Source organism: Parus major, chromosome 1A (genome assembly GCF_001522545.3).
Source record: "Parus major isolate Abel chromosome 1A, Parus_major1.1, whole genome shotgun sequence".
In the NCBI taxonomy this organism is placed as follows: domain Eukaryota; kingdom Metazoa; phylum Chordata; class Aves; order Passeriformes; family Paridae; genus Parus; species Parus major.
Window position 1 is genome coordinate 1,065,124 of NC_031773.1, and position 13,767 is coordinate 1,078,890.

At 44.3% G+C, this 13,767-nt stretch overlaps 1 protein-coding gene and 1 long non-coding RNA gene across 3 annotated transcripts; one reads left to right on the top strand and one right to left on the bottom strand.

Moving 5' to 3' along the window:
* Positions 1–796: 796 nt before the first annotated feature.
* LOC107205043 lies at positions 797–3,030 on the bottom strand. The gene is made up of 3 exons (XR_001521826.3): positions 2,948–3,030; positions 1,574–1,688; positions 797–1,005 (listed from the first exon to the last, which is right to left on the bottom strand). It is a non-coding gene; the product is annotated as an uncharacterized LOC107205043 (long non-coding RNA).
* Positions 2,614–13,537, top strand: LDHB (lactate dehydrogenase B). 2 transcript variants are annotated; one of them, XM_015629143.3, is made up of 8 exons: positions 2,614–2,775; positions 4,165–4,296; positions 7,141–7,258; positions 7,736–7,909; positions 9,704–9,877; positions 11,410–11,527; positions 12,348–12,471; positions 13,188–13,533. In XM_015629143.3, exons 2-8 carry the CDS (start codon positions 4,171–4,173, stop codon positions 13,353–13,355), a joined length of 1,002 nt encoding a protein of 333 aa, XP_015484629.1. In that variant the 5' UTR covers positions 2,614–2,775; positions 4,165–4,170; the 3' UTR covers positions 13,356–13,533. The 2 variants fall into 2 exon arrangements, with proteins under 2 accessions (XP_015484629.1, XP_015484628.1); XM_015629142.2 differs by lacking the exon at positions 2,614–2,775 and adding an exon at positions 3,131–3,319 and having other exon boundaries at positions 13,188–13,537.
* Positions 13,538–13,767: the final 230 nt, after the last annotated feature.

The following is a 13,767-nucleotide window of genomic DNA, read 5'->3' on the forward strand; positions in this document are numbered from 1 at the left end:
TTATGAACTCCGTTCTAAAGCACTTAACTATTATGAGTGTATTATCTGTTTACACTGTCTAATCTTTAAACAAAAATTAAACAGAAAGTTGGTTTGCTGCCAAAACTAAGGAGCTGTTCCTTCAAACAAAACCAGGGAAAAAGAAGCTTGTGAAGCTGCCACTCCAAGATCATTTTTCTTTATTGCATGATGTATTTTCCCTCCCAATAGCACATCCAGGTGAAGAAGCACAGAATCAACATGGGCAGACCAGAATTTTAATTCAGCACCTGCCAGCACTGCATGTGACAGCACTTAATTTCCAGCAGATTAATTCAGTTCTCCGTATTTTGCAAACCTGAACATCTAATTCTTTTCCCTCCATTACATCCACGTGCCATAATTAGTGCTTAGAACACATCCATCCTGTAGGGTAAAGGTGTGATCTACCAGGTCTAACACAGTGAGAGAGAATCTTTACATTGCCATCAGCCCTACATCCCATCCTGTGTTATAATGGATTCCATCCTTTCCTACCTTAAATTCTTCATGATTTAGGGCTACAGTTGTCATCAGAACATCAGCATCTTGCTGTGTGAAACAGTCCCATGAATAGAGTTTTTCAACTGAGATCTCTCTTTTTTTAATCAGGTTTAAGGGTAGTTTTGGCAAAAAGAAACAGCAGGGAATCCTATCTACTTTCATCTTGGGAAGATGACAGGGCAGATGGAACTAGTGAAGTATCTCAGGTTTATCTAATGACACACTTTGTATACAACCCAAAAGTTGAATGTGACTAAAATATATATGCAAAATATATGCTGTAACTGTATGGTTACCAGGAAAATTTATTTATACTGTGTTCCTTGACATTAGGGTTTGCTTTTCTGGAGAACTGCGCTGCATCAAAAATGCCAATGTTGCCAAACAGGAGCTGAACTTTGAAACTGTGACCTGTCACCAGGAGACTTTCTGTGTGACCTTGCTGAGATCTTTTCACCTCTCTGTGCCTCGATCCTCCACCATCTGGAACAATAAGTAAATAAATAATTAAGAGCAGGAAGAGGGTGTAAGCTTCTTTCTTCCAACTACTGTCTTGCTCCTGCCATGTCTATTTAGATTGAAAGGACTTCAGGGAGGGGATTAAATACCCCGTGCTTTTAGCACTGCATGCGAAATTAAGCCTGATCTAAATGAGGGCCCAGAAGAGCTGTTGTAACCTGTGGTAAATGGTACAGTCTGTCTTTTAAAGCTTTAATATCTTGCAAATAGGAATGTAGCATTTCACTCTCTAATTCTAAATGCTACTGTGCTACTGTGATTATTGAAAGTTCATAAGGAGAGAGAAGGATCCTGTCCAAAGAAAACACAATACAGTGGTGAATGCTCCTCACAACAGGCACTGGCAGGACAAGGACCATTGGTTACAGTTCAGGAATTAAGAAAACTTCCTCTGGTCCTTCCCTAACCTCTCCAGAATATTTTTATCTCCCTTCCTCCCTATTTCCTTAATTTTCAGCTGTTCATGTTCCTGTTGTGATTATAGAAGATAGATTTTCTGACCCTTACATTTCATTGTGTAATTATTATTTACCTCCAGCTCCCATTGCAGCCATAATTTCAAAGTCTTGAATTGATTTTCTTACAGCAAGCTGCTACCTGAAGTGTCATGTGGATGGCTTAACTAATTTCTTTCTCTGCAGGGGACCCTGTGCAAATTCAAACAATGTGAACAAGAAAAGAAGGCCACAGTTAGACAGTGATTTCAAGCCAGTATGGATCTGCAGTGATCTGCTGCCCAGAAAATCAGGTTTCATCCTTTGCTCACCACCACGTTCACTACCTCTCCCATGCTCACATCATCATTTGGCTGCTTGGTGAGCCACAGGGAATTAATCCAGTTATTACTAAACCCAGCAAAATATATGGAAAAAAATAAAATAAAATAAATAAAATTTTAAACTAGCTGCAACAACAGAATAAAAAAGAATAAAGTTTAAAAAGGGGGAAAAAAAAAAGAGGTAGCCACAGTTGCAGGCAGAGCTAGGCTCTCTGCCTAGTCCCATTTAACCCAGTGACTTATTTGGGAGGACTCTGGAATCTACTGTTCTGTTTTCCCTCTTCTGAGAGAGACTAAATCATGTTCCATGTGATGAGGAACCTAAACCTTTCTGTTTTCTTCCCCACTGGGACGAATTGCATACCATTCAGTGTTCTGTTTCTACTTTCTTCCTTTACAGCTAAAAAGATGTAATGTTACAGCTTTAGATGAAAACACTATTTCCTATATTTTGCTTGCTTTGGTCCTGGAGGAATTCCAAGAAATCACTTCCTTCTCTACTCAGCAGCAGTGGCCTATTGTACACCCGGATTTTCAGTTTGTGCGTTCCCTGGGCCTGAGGAAAATACCTGACTCTTATTGCTATTTACAGTGCCGGGTCTGCTTATTATTTTAACAAGGCGTTAAACTACATTCACGCTTATTACCATTTTAAAGGGATGCTCTACTGGATATCGCTAAATAGAATGAATGTGATGCGCGTTTGGCCGAAGCCCAAAGAGAGGGAGGAGGCGTGGTGGTGAGGCTCCGCTCAGGTTACATTCCTTGTTGGCCTGCCTCAGGTTACATCCCTTATTCCGGCCAAGGCATCGCTCCGTGCCTCCAGAAGGGATTCGTCCAACCACCAAAAATCCAACCGGAGTCAGCCCCAAGGCAGAAATCAGCGAGCGCAAAAATCAGATACCCCTGACTGAGGAGATATCCCCAACTTGAGCAACCTCTCCCCGAAAGATCAGGTAAAGTACTTTATTTTCCCCGTATTTTAACCTCCCTTGCAACGACTCTGGCCAAGCCTGTGGCTCTGTGATGCCAGGGACCAACAGCCTCGTCGTCCCCTGTGAAAGTGACGCTGCCGAGGCCACCAGTGCCCGCTCCCCAGAAGAAGCATCGCTGCTCCCGGCCGCGTACCCAGCGGGGCCACAGCTCCAGGGACGGGCCGGCACTGCGCCACTGCGGGGCCGGGACATCGACATCCTTGAGGCTCCGTCCTTGGCGGGGATTGAGCGCGCGTCCGCCGCCTCCCCCCGGTGCCGCGGCCGGGACCGCCCCTTCCGCTGCGGAGCGCTCATTGCCTGAGCCCCGAGCCCCGGGATCCCTTCGCCTCTTTCCGCTGCGGAGCGGTCGCTGCTCGAGCCCCGGGCTCCCTTCGCCCCCTTCCGCTGCGGAGCGCTCGCTACTCGAGCCCCGGGCTCCCCGCGCCGCTTCCGTTGCGGAGCGCTCGTTGCCCGAACGCCGCACACCGCGCTCCGCTCGCCGCTCCTGCGCTGCTCCCGCTGCCCGGTGCGTACGGGGAGACCCCGCTCCGGGACGGGGGCTGCTGGATGCCCGCCCAGCCGGCCCGTCACTGTTGCCCCGGGTGGCTCGATCCCGCCGGGCTTGTGCCGTTGCCGCGGGCCGAGCATCCCTGCGTGGGCAGCGGGTGATGATTGGGGTGGCCGCGGCTGGCTCGCCAGGGTTGTTGTTGGGGTCTGGAGTGGTCGGAGCCGAACTGCGGTTCCCGGATGCTTGGGTTGGGGTTTGGGGCGGCCGGAGCCAGGCTGCGGGCCCCGAGGATTGGCGTCTGGGATGGCTTAAATTGGGCTGTGGCTGCCGAGGGTTTGGGGTGGGGGCCGGAGCCGGACGGTGGCTCCGGGCTGGTCCCCAGCCGTGCTCAGGGTGCCGCGGTGCCCCTGGCTGCCCTGCGGCCTGGCGCGGCCGTGGGCCCCAGGGAGCCTCGGGGGCCCAGGGAAAGGAACCGGGGAAGCCCCAGCCCGCTCCCTGCGACCCGGCTGGCTCGTGGTGTCCCATCCCGGGCCCCCGGTGTGCCGAGGGTGAATGCCCAGGGCCCGGCAGCGGTGATGGAATTTCTCCCTCCGGTGGGCGGCCCTGGGAACGGCGTGAGCGAGCTGTGCTGCCGAGACCTCCCCCGGTCAGCCACTGGGCGGGCACAGGCAGGGCCCAGCGCCCCGCGGTGTGTGGGTCGTGTGGGGTGACTCGTGGCTGGGAAGGAGCCCTGCGAGCAAGGGCAGTGTGCCTGGAGCCGCCTTATGTAAAGGCGGCTGTGGCAGGTGACTGCTCCATTCAGAACATGACTTTCAGCTCCCTCTGGCCCGCTCTGATCCGCATCTTTCTGTTTCTCCTCACAGAGCACCATGGCCACTGTCAAGGACAAGCTGATCAGCCCCATTGCGGAGGAATCCAAGGCTCCCAACAACAAGATCACGGTTGTGGGGGTTGGCCAGGTTGGGATGGCCTCTGCTATAAGCATCCTTGGAAAGGTACGGCTCAAGGACAGCGTGCTCTCCAAGCTGTCGTGCTCTGCACTGCCTGTCTTAGCAAAGGGTGGGACGTTTGGGAGGTTGGCACAGGAATGAATCATTAGCAGTTTGGGTAGGCAAGCAGTGACCTACAAGCCTGACCTCCACATTCAGCCTCTCCTTGTTCTCTCACCTTTCTGTCTGTGCTTAGCAGTAAATGTCTCTTTAGGCAGAATGATTTTCCCAGCTGCTGGGAAAATGTAGGTAGGGCTGACTCAGCAGCCCCTGCCAAACTTCTCATTCTTGTCTTAGTTTTTTTATTCTCCCACAGCAAAGCTGGAGTTTGCTTGGTGAGGGAGCTCTGCTGGACAAAGAATGGGGACAGAGCAAAAATCTAGGTGAATTACAGGATAGGAATTGAGAGGGTTTGCTTTTTATTATTTTAAAGAATATGTGCCCTAGTAGCTGAAAATAATGCTATCCCCCTCAGCAGCTTTTTGATTTCTCTTAAGCCCTTTTTGCTTGTTTATGTGACTTTATTTTTTCCAGAGAGGTATTAGCTAGTTTTTAAATAAATAAAAACAGAGGGTTGGACTTAGAGGTTATTATGACTTTTCCTATTACTGGTTTGTGGGATATTTTTGTCAAATCTCATGGTGCAGGCTTTGAGTAAAGTAAAGGCTTATTAATCAACGAGGATGTCCTGTTCTTTGCACTTAGTTTTTAGAGAATATTGTGAATTCATTAAATTTGAAAAGATGGAAACTGCAGATTTTTTTTTTGTTTTGAAAAGAAGGCATCAGCAGATGTACCCTGCCCCCTTGCAGGGGCAGATCTTAAATCAGGTATCTCACAGTCAGCTGAAAAATCTTGGTTGTATGAATAAACTAGCTGTATTTTGCTGTTGATGATCCTCCAGTGTATTACCCTGAGGATGTATGTTTTAATGCATGTTCAATGCATTTAATTGTTAAAAAAAAAAAAAAAGGTAAGGCCTTTCACTTGCTGATATTCATGAGCCCTGTGAGCATGGAAAAACTGACAGAGCAGGCCACAGTGAAACTAAGTGTGAAACTGATGCAAATGTGGCAAATAGTTTTTAAATAAATAAGTAAAGAAGAAATCTAATGGAAAAACAGGGACAGTTCATTGTGGGTTTTTATATTTTTAAGCACATTATTGCCTCTCATGGTCTGAAATCGATTGGTTTTGAAGTGCTGTAACCTGTGAGGGAGCCAGGTGATGTTACCACAAACTGAACCACAATTCAGCATTCGTTTATTGCATTTTTCTAAGCAGGATCAAACTGTGTTTTCAGATACCTAAGCACAAAGTTTTAATGTTAATGAACAGTATGGACCAAACCCACAATAAGAACTGGTTTTAAATTCTTCAAGCATGGATGATAACATGGAGTTTATTTTAATCAGGCTCCTGCTTTTACTCTCTCACATCTACAAGCTGCAGTATAAAATGTTTTTATAATAAAACCATCTGATTCTTGTAGCTGAATTATAATAATGTAATAGAATCATTTGGGCTGGAAAAGATCTCTTATGATAATTGAGACCAACCAACCCAGCACTGCCAAGTCCAGCATGTCCCCAAGTGCCACATCTAAAAGTTTTATAAACACATCAAAGGATTGTGACCTAACAGCTTCCCTGGGCAGCCTGTTTCAATGCCTGACCACCCTTCTGGTAATGAATTTTTTCCTCCTATCCAATCTAAACCTCCCCTGGCACAGCCTGCATCCTGTCCCTTGTTTCCTGGGTGCAGAGCCTGACCCTGGGCTGCCCCCTCCTGTCAGAGTCAGAAGGTCCCTCCTGAGCCTCCTTTTCTCCAGGCTGAGCTCCTCCAGCTCCCTCAGCTCCTCCTGATGGTCCAGCCCTTTCCACAGCTACCCTGGACACACTCCAGCCCTTCAATGTCTTTGTAGTGAGGGAACACAGGATTTGAGGTGTGGCCTCACCAGTGCCAAGCCCAGGGGCACAGTCACTGCTCTCTCTGGTCCTGCTGGCCACACTATTCCCGATACAGCCAGAATGCTTTTGACCTTTTTAGCCAGCTCTGCTGGCACATGTTCAGCCACTGCTGCCCAATATGGTGTGGATTTGACTTGTGCAAGATGCTTGGCTCTAGTACTGATTTCAGATTGTTGGTGTGGTATTAAATATATAAATATATATTAAATATATATTGCACGACTCTAAAATTTCCACTATAACCAAATATAACCAAATTACCAAAATTGGTTATTTACTTCCGGCTCAGTTAGAGACAAATCACTGATGTTACCATACTGATTTAGAAATGGAAGCTAAATCTGTTCTGCCATGTTAATATCACACAGTAGCTCCTGTAGAGAAAAACAGCCCAAGAATCCTTTTTCTCTCCATTTTAGTGTTGAGGAAGTCTGTTCCCATTGTATACTTTTGTGAAATGAATTGACTGATGGCATGTTGAAAGAGAATACTTATTTGATAAATACATGGTGTGTTCTTTCAGTTATTTAAATATTTAAAACAGGCCTATTTTCTGGATAGATTTAGAGGGTTTGCCACAACTCTGAAAGATGCAACTTTTTTCCAGAGGTAATAACTAAACTTAAGAAGTGCTTTCCTAGCAAAGGGTTGGCTGTGCAGTGTGTTTGGAAAGTCTGACTTAGTTCCATGAAGCTGTGCTGTAGCAGCCTCTGATTTTGTGGGATGCATCAGAACACCAAGATAGGGCTGGTTTATTTGGAGAAGAGATGCTTTCAGATGGGTGAAATGTGTTACTTTAAAATGTAATTTAGCTCAGCTCTGGGTTAACTTTAAAATGCATGTGAACTACTTCATTGACTCCAAATTTTGCTGTTTTCAGGGTCTTTGTGATGAGCTTGCTTTGGTTGATGTCATGGAAGACAAACTAAAAGGAGAAATGATGGACCTGCAGCACGGGAGCGTGTTCCTTCACACTCATAAGATTGTGGCAGACAAAGGTGCACCTCACTTTCTTTGATTTAACACTGGTATTCTGTGACTTTGCTTAGTAGTGGAGAATTAGTTGGGCAGTCCCAAAGAACTCTTGGGATTTGGCATTGAAGAAGTTGAAATGTGTGAGTTGGAGTAACGATAAACACCATAATGGGAGTAGCTCTCTCTTACATCTCTTTACAATTTGTGGCTTGTTTAATAAAATTGATTTTAGTGAAACTGTATGTAGAAGAAATAGTATTATTTTCATAGTGGAAATAAGAGTCAGAATGGTTAAATGTACTCTCAACACCCACATATTGATATATTAGGTCAGTGTTATGAGATGGTGCTGGCTTTCAAACTGATGTCTTGTGTTTCTGGGTTTGAATGCAATGCACAGTGCAGGAGCTCCCTGTAACTCCGGTATTAACACAGTGTTACTGGAATTAGTGGAATTGTTTTAAATACCCTCTGTATCTTCTCCCCTGTGCTCTGGTTAGACTATGCTGTCACTGCCAACTCCAAGATCGTGGTGGTGACTGCAGGAGTCCGTCAGCAGGAGGGGGAGAGTCGGCTCAACCTGGTGCAGAGGAATGTGAACGTCTTCAAATTCATCATTCCTCAGATTGTCAAGTACAGCCCCAACTGCATCATCCTGGTGGTTTCCAATCCAGGTAAGGCAGTCTTTTCCTAAATACTTACATATTTGGTTTGGCAAAATAAAACATTAGTTAGTTCTCAGAAAATCTCTTCAAATACAAATTTTTGAAACTTAATAGCTTTTTGTGGACATCTGATGGTACAGATAAATACTCTGTACTTTCTGATGCTCTCTTTATTCAGAACTTGTCTTGTCCATATTTTAAAAGAATGCTTTGTGATAAATACTTAGGTTCTTTGCATACTTTGGCTTAAGCAATAGAAGGTTTAAAATTTTTATCTCTAATGGATAGCTTTTGTGTGTGGATAGGATAGGGCTGATTTTCAGCATGAAGAACTTGTCCTATAGTCATGGCTATGTTTTCAGGAGAAAGAATTTGCATGCTGAAGGCTTTGGTGAAACAAGGGCTGATTGTACTCCACAGTTCAGTTAAAACAGAAAAAGAGTTAATTATGCATATTTGTATGTTCACTTGCAAGTATCTCATTGCACTGAAATAGTTTGGATATTTGGATGTCTAAAGGTGACTGCAAATGTTCTGATGGGCTTTGTAGGGCGACCCTGTAGGGTAGTCTTTGCTTACTTCAACATCTGAAGCCAGCACTGAAGAACTGTGGTGATGAAGTGACACTGCTTTTAAAGATAACCTGGCAGAGTAGAACCAGTGTATGCTCTGTTGGGGGTTGAGTAATTTGGTGGTGTACAATTAGCCAGTGTTTTGAACAAATACAGTAACTTGCAGCAGTTTTAATCACTTCCCTGAAAACCAAACTGAGACAAAGATCAGGCAGTTCTTGTTGTATCAAGGTTGTGAATTCAACCTGTCAACTTCTTTCCAGCAGAACAGCTGCAAAAGGAGATTTGCATGGTGCTTTTTCAGAATTGTTTTTATAATCCTTTGTTTTCTCTCTGGGGGGTTTTGTCAACTAGTCTTATATAGTGAAGGTCATTGTGACCCCATGAAAAGGGACTTTGGAGGTGTAACCTTGGTGCCCTTCCCTGCCCCAGCTGAAGCTGTAGGGAACATGCCTCTTGTGAGGTATGAACTGTGCTTTGGTGCCTGAGCAGAGCAAATAATGCATTTCAGATCTGTCTAGACAAATGTGTTGCCTCCTGAGAACTGCCTAGCTCCTCAGAGTTGGAGTCAATTCCTGCAGCCTGGTTATTGTTATTGCTTTGAGCTGTGGATTTAAGGTTTTTCTCTCTGTTCACATCCTTCTGTCTGCCCTACCTAGCTTTGGATTTTTTCCTAAAACTGTATTTTTAGAAACACATGCAGCTAAAGCACATTGCTCATCTGGCTTTTCATGCTGCAGAGGTGGTAGATGCAGAAAGTGCTTAGTGCAAAAATCAAGAAACTAAACTGAAGGAATTTCCAACTACAAAGAGTATGTAAATCTCAGACTTTTGATTGTAAATTGTTTAACCTGTTGTCGTGATGGTGAACTGGAAGGGAACATTATTCAGGAAATTGCTGGAATGTTTTATCCACATGAGATCAGTCCCAGTTCTGAATGCCCTAGGGCTTTAATTGTGACCAAAAAAAGTGTGACCAGCTTTAGCTGGTAGGAATCTAATCTCTAAAGACCTTCCTTGAATTTTCTTAGGACCCATCAAGCTACTGTTCAAAATTTCAAGCACTGTATCCATTTTAATTCCCCAAACAGTCAGATCCAAAATTCCTTTACCAGTGAACACAGCTGTGTTTTGAGTCCTCTTGATTGCCCTGCTATGCTCAGTAAGGTAATTGTTGGAGCATTCTTGGTGTGAGTGGAGTTTCATTTGCCATGCATGCTTTTCCTTTCAGTGGATATATTAACCTATGTCACATGGAAGCTGAGTGGGCTGCCAAAAAACCGTGTGATTGGAAGTGGCTGCAATCTGGACACAGCCAGATTCCGTTATCTGATGTCTGAGAAACTTGGGATCCATCCAAGCAGCTGCCATGGCTGGATCTTGGGAGAGCACGGTGATTCCAGTGGTAAGGAGCAGTTCTGACCTCCCTGGGAATAAGCAATATCATTTCAGAGGTTGAGGCCTGAGGTTTGTTACAGGATTCTGAAGGAATAGCTGCAGTTGAGCTTGAGTAACTTGGTACTTTGCTGTATTTTTATGAAGATTAGAGTTGAGGAAGTCTACAGGAAATCTACCTATACATATTTAATAAATATGATTGTGGCTGTACAATTAAAGCCTGAACTGAAAGGGCCAATTTTGTGAGGTTCTGTTGTGAAGGCTACAGCTTGGTCCTCCTCTTTATCCTCAGTTTTTGGAGTACCATTCAATAGCCTGTAGCACAGTTCTCTGAAATCACTATCAGCACTTGCTAGGTCAATAGCATAGCTTGTTATTGGCTAACAAAATTATCCTTTACCTTATTTTGTGACTTTTCTCCTTGCTGTTTGAAACAGAGGTAGTTTTAAAATGTGAAATCAAAAAAAGTTTATCTGTCCTAATTCAGTTCATGTGTTGCCGCTGGTGCTGAGTAGATCACACGGACACAGCTCGAGGTGTGGTGAAAGGAAGAGAAAGTTTATTTTTCCTCCCAGGATTTATAGGTTTCTGACCACTGCCAGGGATTGGATGGTTAGGATAACACCTTCCCACTGCACTGGCCATGACAAGACGTGTAACAGAAAGAATGTATACGTATCTCTATGTTTACAGTTACTGTCCTGGGAAAGTCTTAGAAAACTATGTCAGCAAGCTCAGAAGCTGAGTTTTCAGGGCGACAGTTCATGTATTCCAAGTCTGAAATACTGCAGCAGAACGTTTATGTAGATTGTTACTGTTTTATATTTTCGTGCTGTGTATTTCTAAGGGAGCCACCTCTTCATTGTCCCTTTGCATTTGATCAAAGTGCAGTGTCTGATACTGATAGCTGACAGCAGCAGTTACTGTAACCAGCCCTACACCGATGGAAGCAGAGTTTGGCTGAGTACATGCAGAGCTTATTCCGAGTCAGTGTCACAGCTGGTTTTGCTTTGAAGTAACTCCAAATTCCTGCTTACTTCCCAGAAACAGAGACTGAGCCTGCCTCTGAGCTTCCAGGATGCAGGGAGAGGTGCAAATTCCTTTCTTGATATTCTAGGCTTGCTTATTGTTATCCTCTTACTTGTGTAAATAAGAATGGACTTCTTGAAGGCCAATCCTAATACTGATTAGTGAAACTGCAAATGCTGCAGATCTGAGTAAAATCAGTTCTAAAAGCCTGGGTAGCTAAAATGTGACTTTTTACTAGAATATGATGTTTCTGACTTCAGAAACTTCCAGGGTCTGAAAGTTCTGCTGTCACATGTTACAAGTGACTTGTAAAAGTGCCAGTACTGAAACAGTCTCATGTTTGACTCCCAGACTTCTCAGATTTAACTGTAGCTAATAAAAACCTAAAACCTGCCTCAACCATTGTTGTGATTCTGGCTGTTCCTAGTTCGTTTCCAATTATTTTAGCTAGGAAAGGTGGAGGAGGAGTTGCCAAGTGCTGTTGGCACTGATGTCCTGCCTCTGTTGCAGTGGCTGTTTGGAGCGGAGTGAACGTGGCAGGGGTTTGCCTCCAGGAGCTGAATCCTGCCATGGGAACTGACAATGATCCTGAGAACTGGAAGGAGATCCACAAACAAGTGGTTGCAAGGTATGATGAATGTGGATGGATGCCATGCTGACAACAGTTTGTCTGCACTCTGCCTCTGTTCTGGTGCAGCTTTCATTCCCTCTTAGGTAGAGCGTTGCTTGAGTGAGTGGGACTGTTTTTTTAAACACAGAAATGCATGATTTCAGCTGGTAAGATTTGTTATCCTGGAGAGAGATAAGTTATTGCATAATAAACCTACTCAAGTGCTGGAGCACCTAGAGCTGTGGATGCTTGTTTTCCCAGATGAGCTTCTTCAATGGGAAACTTAGTTCAAAGGGCACAAGCCCAGGAAAAGATAGCATGCTTCTGTGAGCAGAGTGCTGGAATTGGGGAAAATTCTGTTCAGGGATGCAGGAGAGTTTGTGCACAGCTGACTACATGTTGCTAAGTCTTCTGTGAAGTGAATATATGCTCACTGGGATAAAGTGTGTGCCGATGTTGGCTAAAAACCTCAGGATATAGTGGTTCCTTGACTCTTAAGTGTTTACCTATTCCATTGTGCCCCTGACTGAAACAGTGAACTTGTCAGGTATAGGTGTGGTTTTCTACTTAACACTAGGATCTCTTTCTAGATGACATCTAATTTTGCTTTCAGCTAATCCTGTGAGAACAGCAGGATTCTTTGTTATGCATAGGGGATAAGGTAGATTTTATGCTTTAATGTCGAAATACATAACTTGGACATTTTAATTCCAAAACTTAGTGTGTTTCAGGAGTTTGAACATTTTTAAATGGCTAACATTCACTTGTTTTAAGACTTGTAATTTGCAGTGACTTGCTTGATGCTTCTCCATGAAGTTGTATTTCAATGTTTCCTTAGTGCCTACGAGGTGATCAAACTAAAGGGATACACAAACTGGGCTATTGGCCTTAGTGTGGCTGACCTCTGTGAGACCATACTGAAGAACCTGTTCCGGATTCATTCAGTTGCTACTCTGGTAAAGGTAAGAATTGACAGCTACTTGGACACTGTGGCTCATTTTATTGTTTTGGACAAGCTAAATAGCCTCAGTTAGCAAGATGCTGAATGAAGAAAGCTTTGTAAAACACTACTCTGAATTTCAAATGGCAGCTTACTATTGCTGTTTGTTCTAGACTGACCTCTTAGCCTACTCTCACAAGTATGGAGCTGAAAATAAAGTTCTCTGTGCAGACCTACCCTTTTGTGAAGTTTTGCCATGTATGGCATAGGCAGATTCCTTGAAAGGACGTTTCAGTGTAAAAGTGGAAGTTTTCTTGCAGGTCCAGCTGTGATTCCAGGAACCACTGTCCTTTTCTAGCTGGTGTAACTGGCTGCATGTGGACTGTACCAGCTCCACAAGCTCTGCTGCAGCAAGGGCTCTGAGCGGGGGGAACTGCTCCCTCTGTTGGCCTGTCCTAATCCTGTGTCTAAATCTTTTCAGCTCCTTGCTATATGGAACTAAAAGTGAGAGAGAGGTTTGAAGGTGGGGTTTCTGCCATCAGCTGTTTGGTATTGCCAGGCATTTGGTTCAGAACAGCTCTATACTATCTATTTTCTTGAATACTTCATGGCTGAAATTTTTCTACAGGTTGTAAAACAATGGTTTTTGAGCTCTGCTCTGAGGAGGTTCTCTGCAGCATAAACCAATCACAAATCTGTGGTGACCGGCCTTTGTCTGATCTCTTTTGTTTGTGACAGGGCATGTATGGCATTCAGAACGATGTCTTCTTGAGCCTGCCTTCTGTCCTAAGTGCCTCTGGCCTGACAAGTGTCATCAACCAAAAGCTGAAGGACGATGAGGTGACCCAGCTGAGGCAGAGCGCGGACACACTGTGGAACGTCCAGAAGGATATCAAGGATCTGTAACTCGTGAATGTTAGGTTCCAGCAATATAAAAACAGCATGTTGTTTGCAGATGTGGGCTCTACTCACTGTGTATCTTAATGGTTAACATGAAACGTTCTTCCAGACTTTGGTCCATGGTAGCTAAACTTATGCTTGCTGTAACGCACAAACCCTATGAACAAATAAAGCAATTTTCAGGCATCTTTGGTTGTCCTAGTGACTTTTTCAGTATGTAAATTATCTGACAGTTATAAATGCATATTGTGGTGTTGGGTTTTCACAAGTATTAAGATGAATGTTACATGTATAATGTTAGAATGGCTTTTGCTGTGTGAACGTAGTCTTTTTCTCCTGCTATTAGCAAGAATTTAGGTGTAGGTCAGAATAATTTAGCTGTTATGTTCAGGTCCAGCTTGAAAGGGCAGGATAACCT

What these genes read in the sequence shown, in the direction of transcription:
- LDHB (XM_015629143.3), top strand. Translation starts at nt 4,171, where the DNA reads ATGGCCACTGTCAAGGACAAGCTGATCAGCCCCATTGCGGAGGAATCC. An exon ending in CTATAAGCATCCTTGGAAAG is followed by an intron (nt 4,297 to 7,140) that starts GTACGGCTCAAG and finishes TGCTGTTTTCAG; the next exon opens with GGTCTTTGTGATGAGCTTGC. An exon ending in CACAAACAAGTGGTTGCAAG is followed by an intron (nt 11,528 to 12,347) that starts GTATGATGAATG and finishes ATGTTTCCTTAG; the next exon opens with TGCCTACGAGGTGATCAAAC.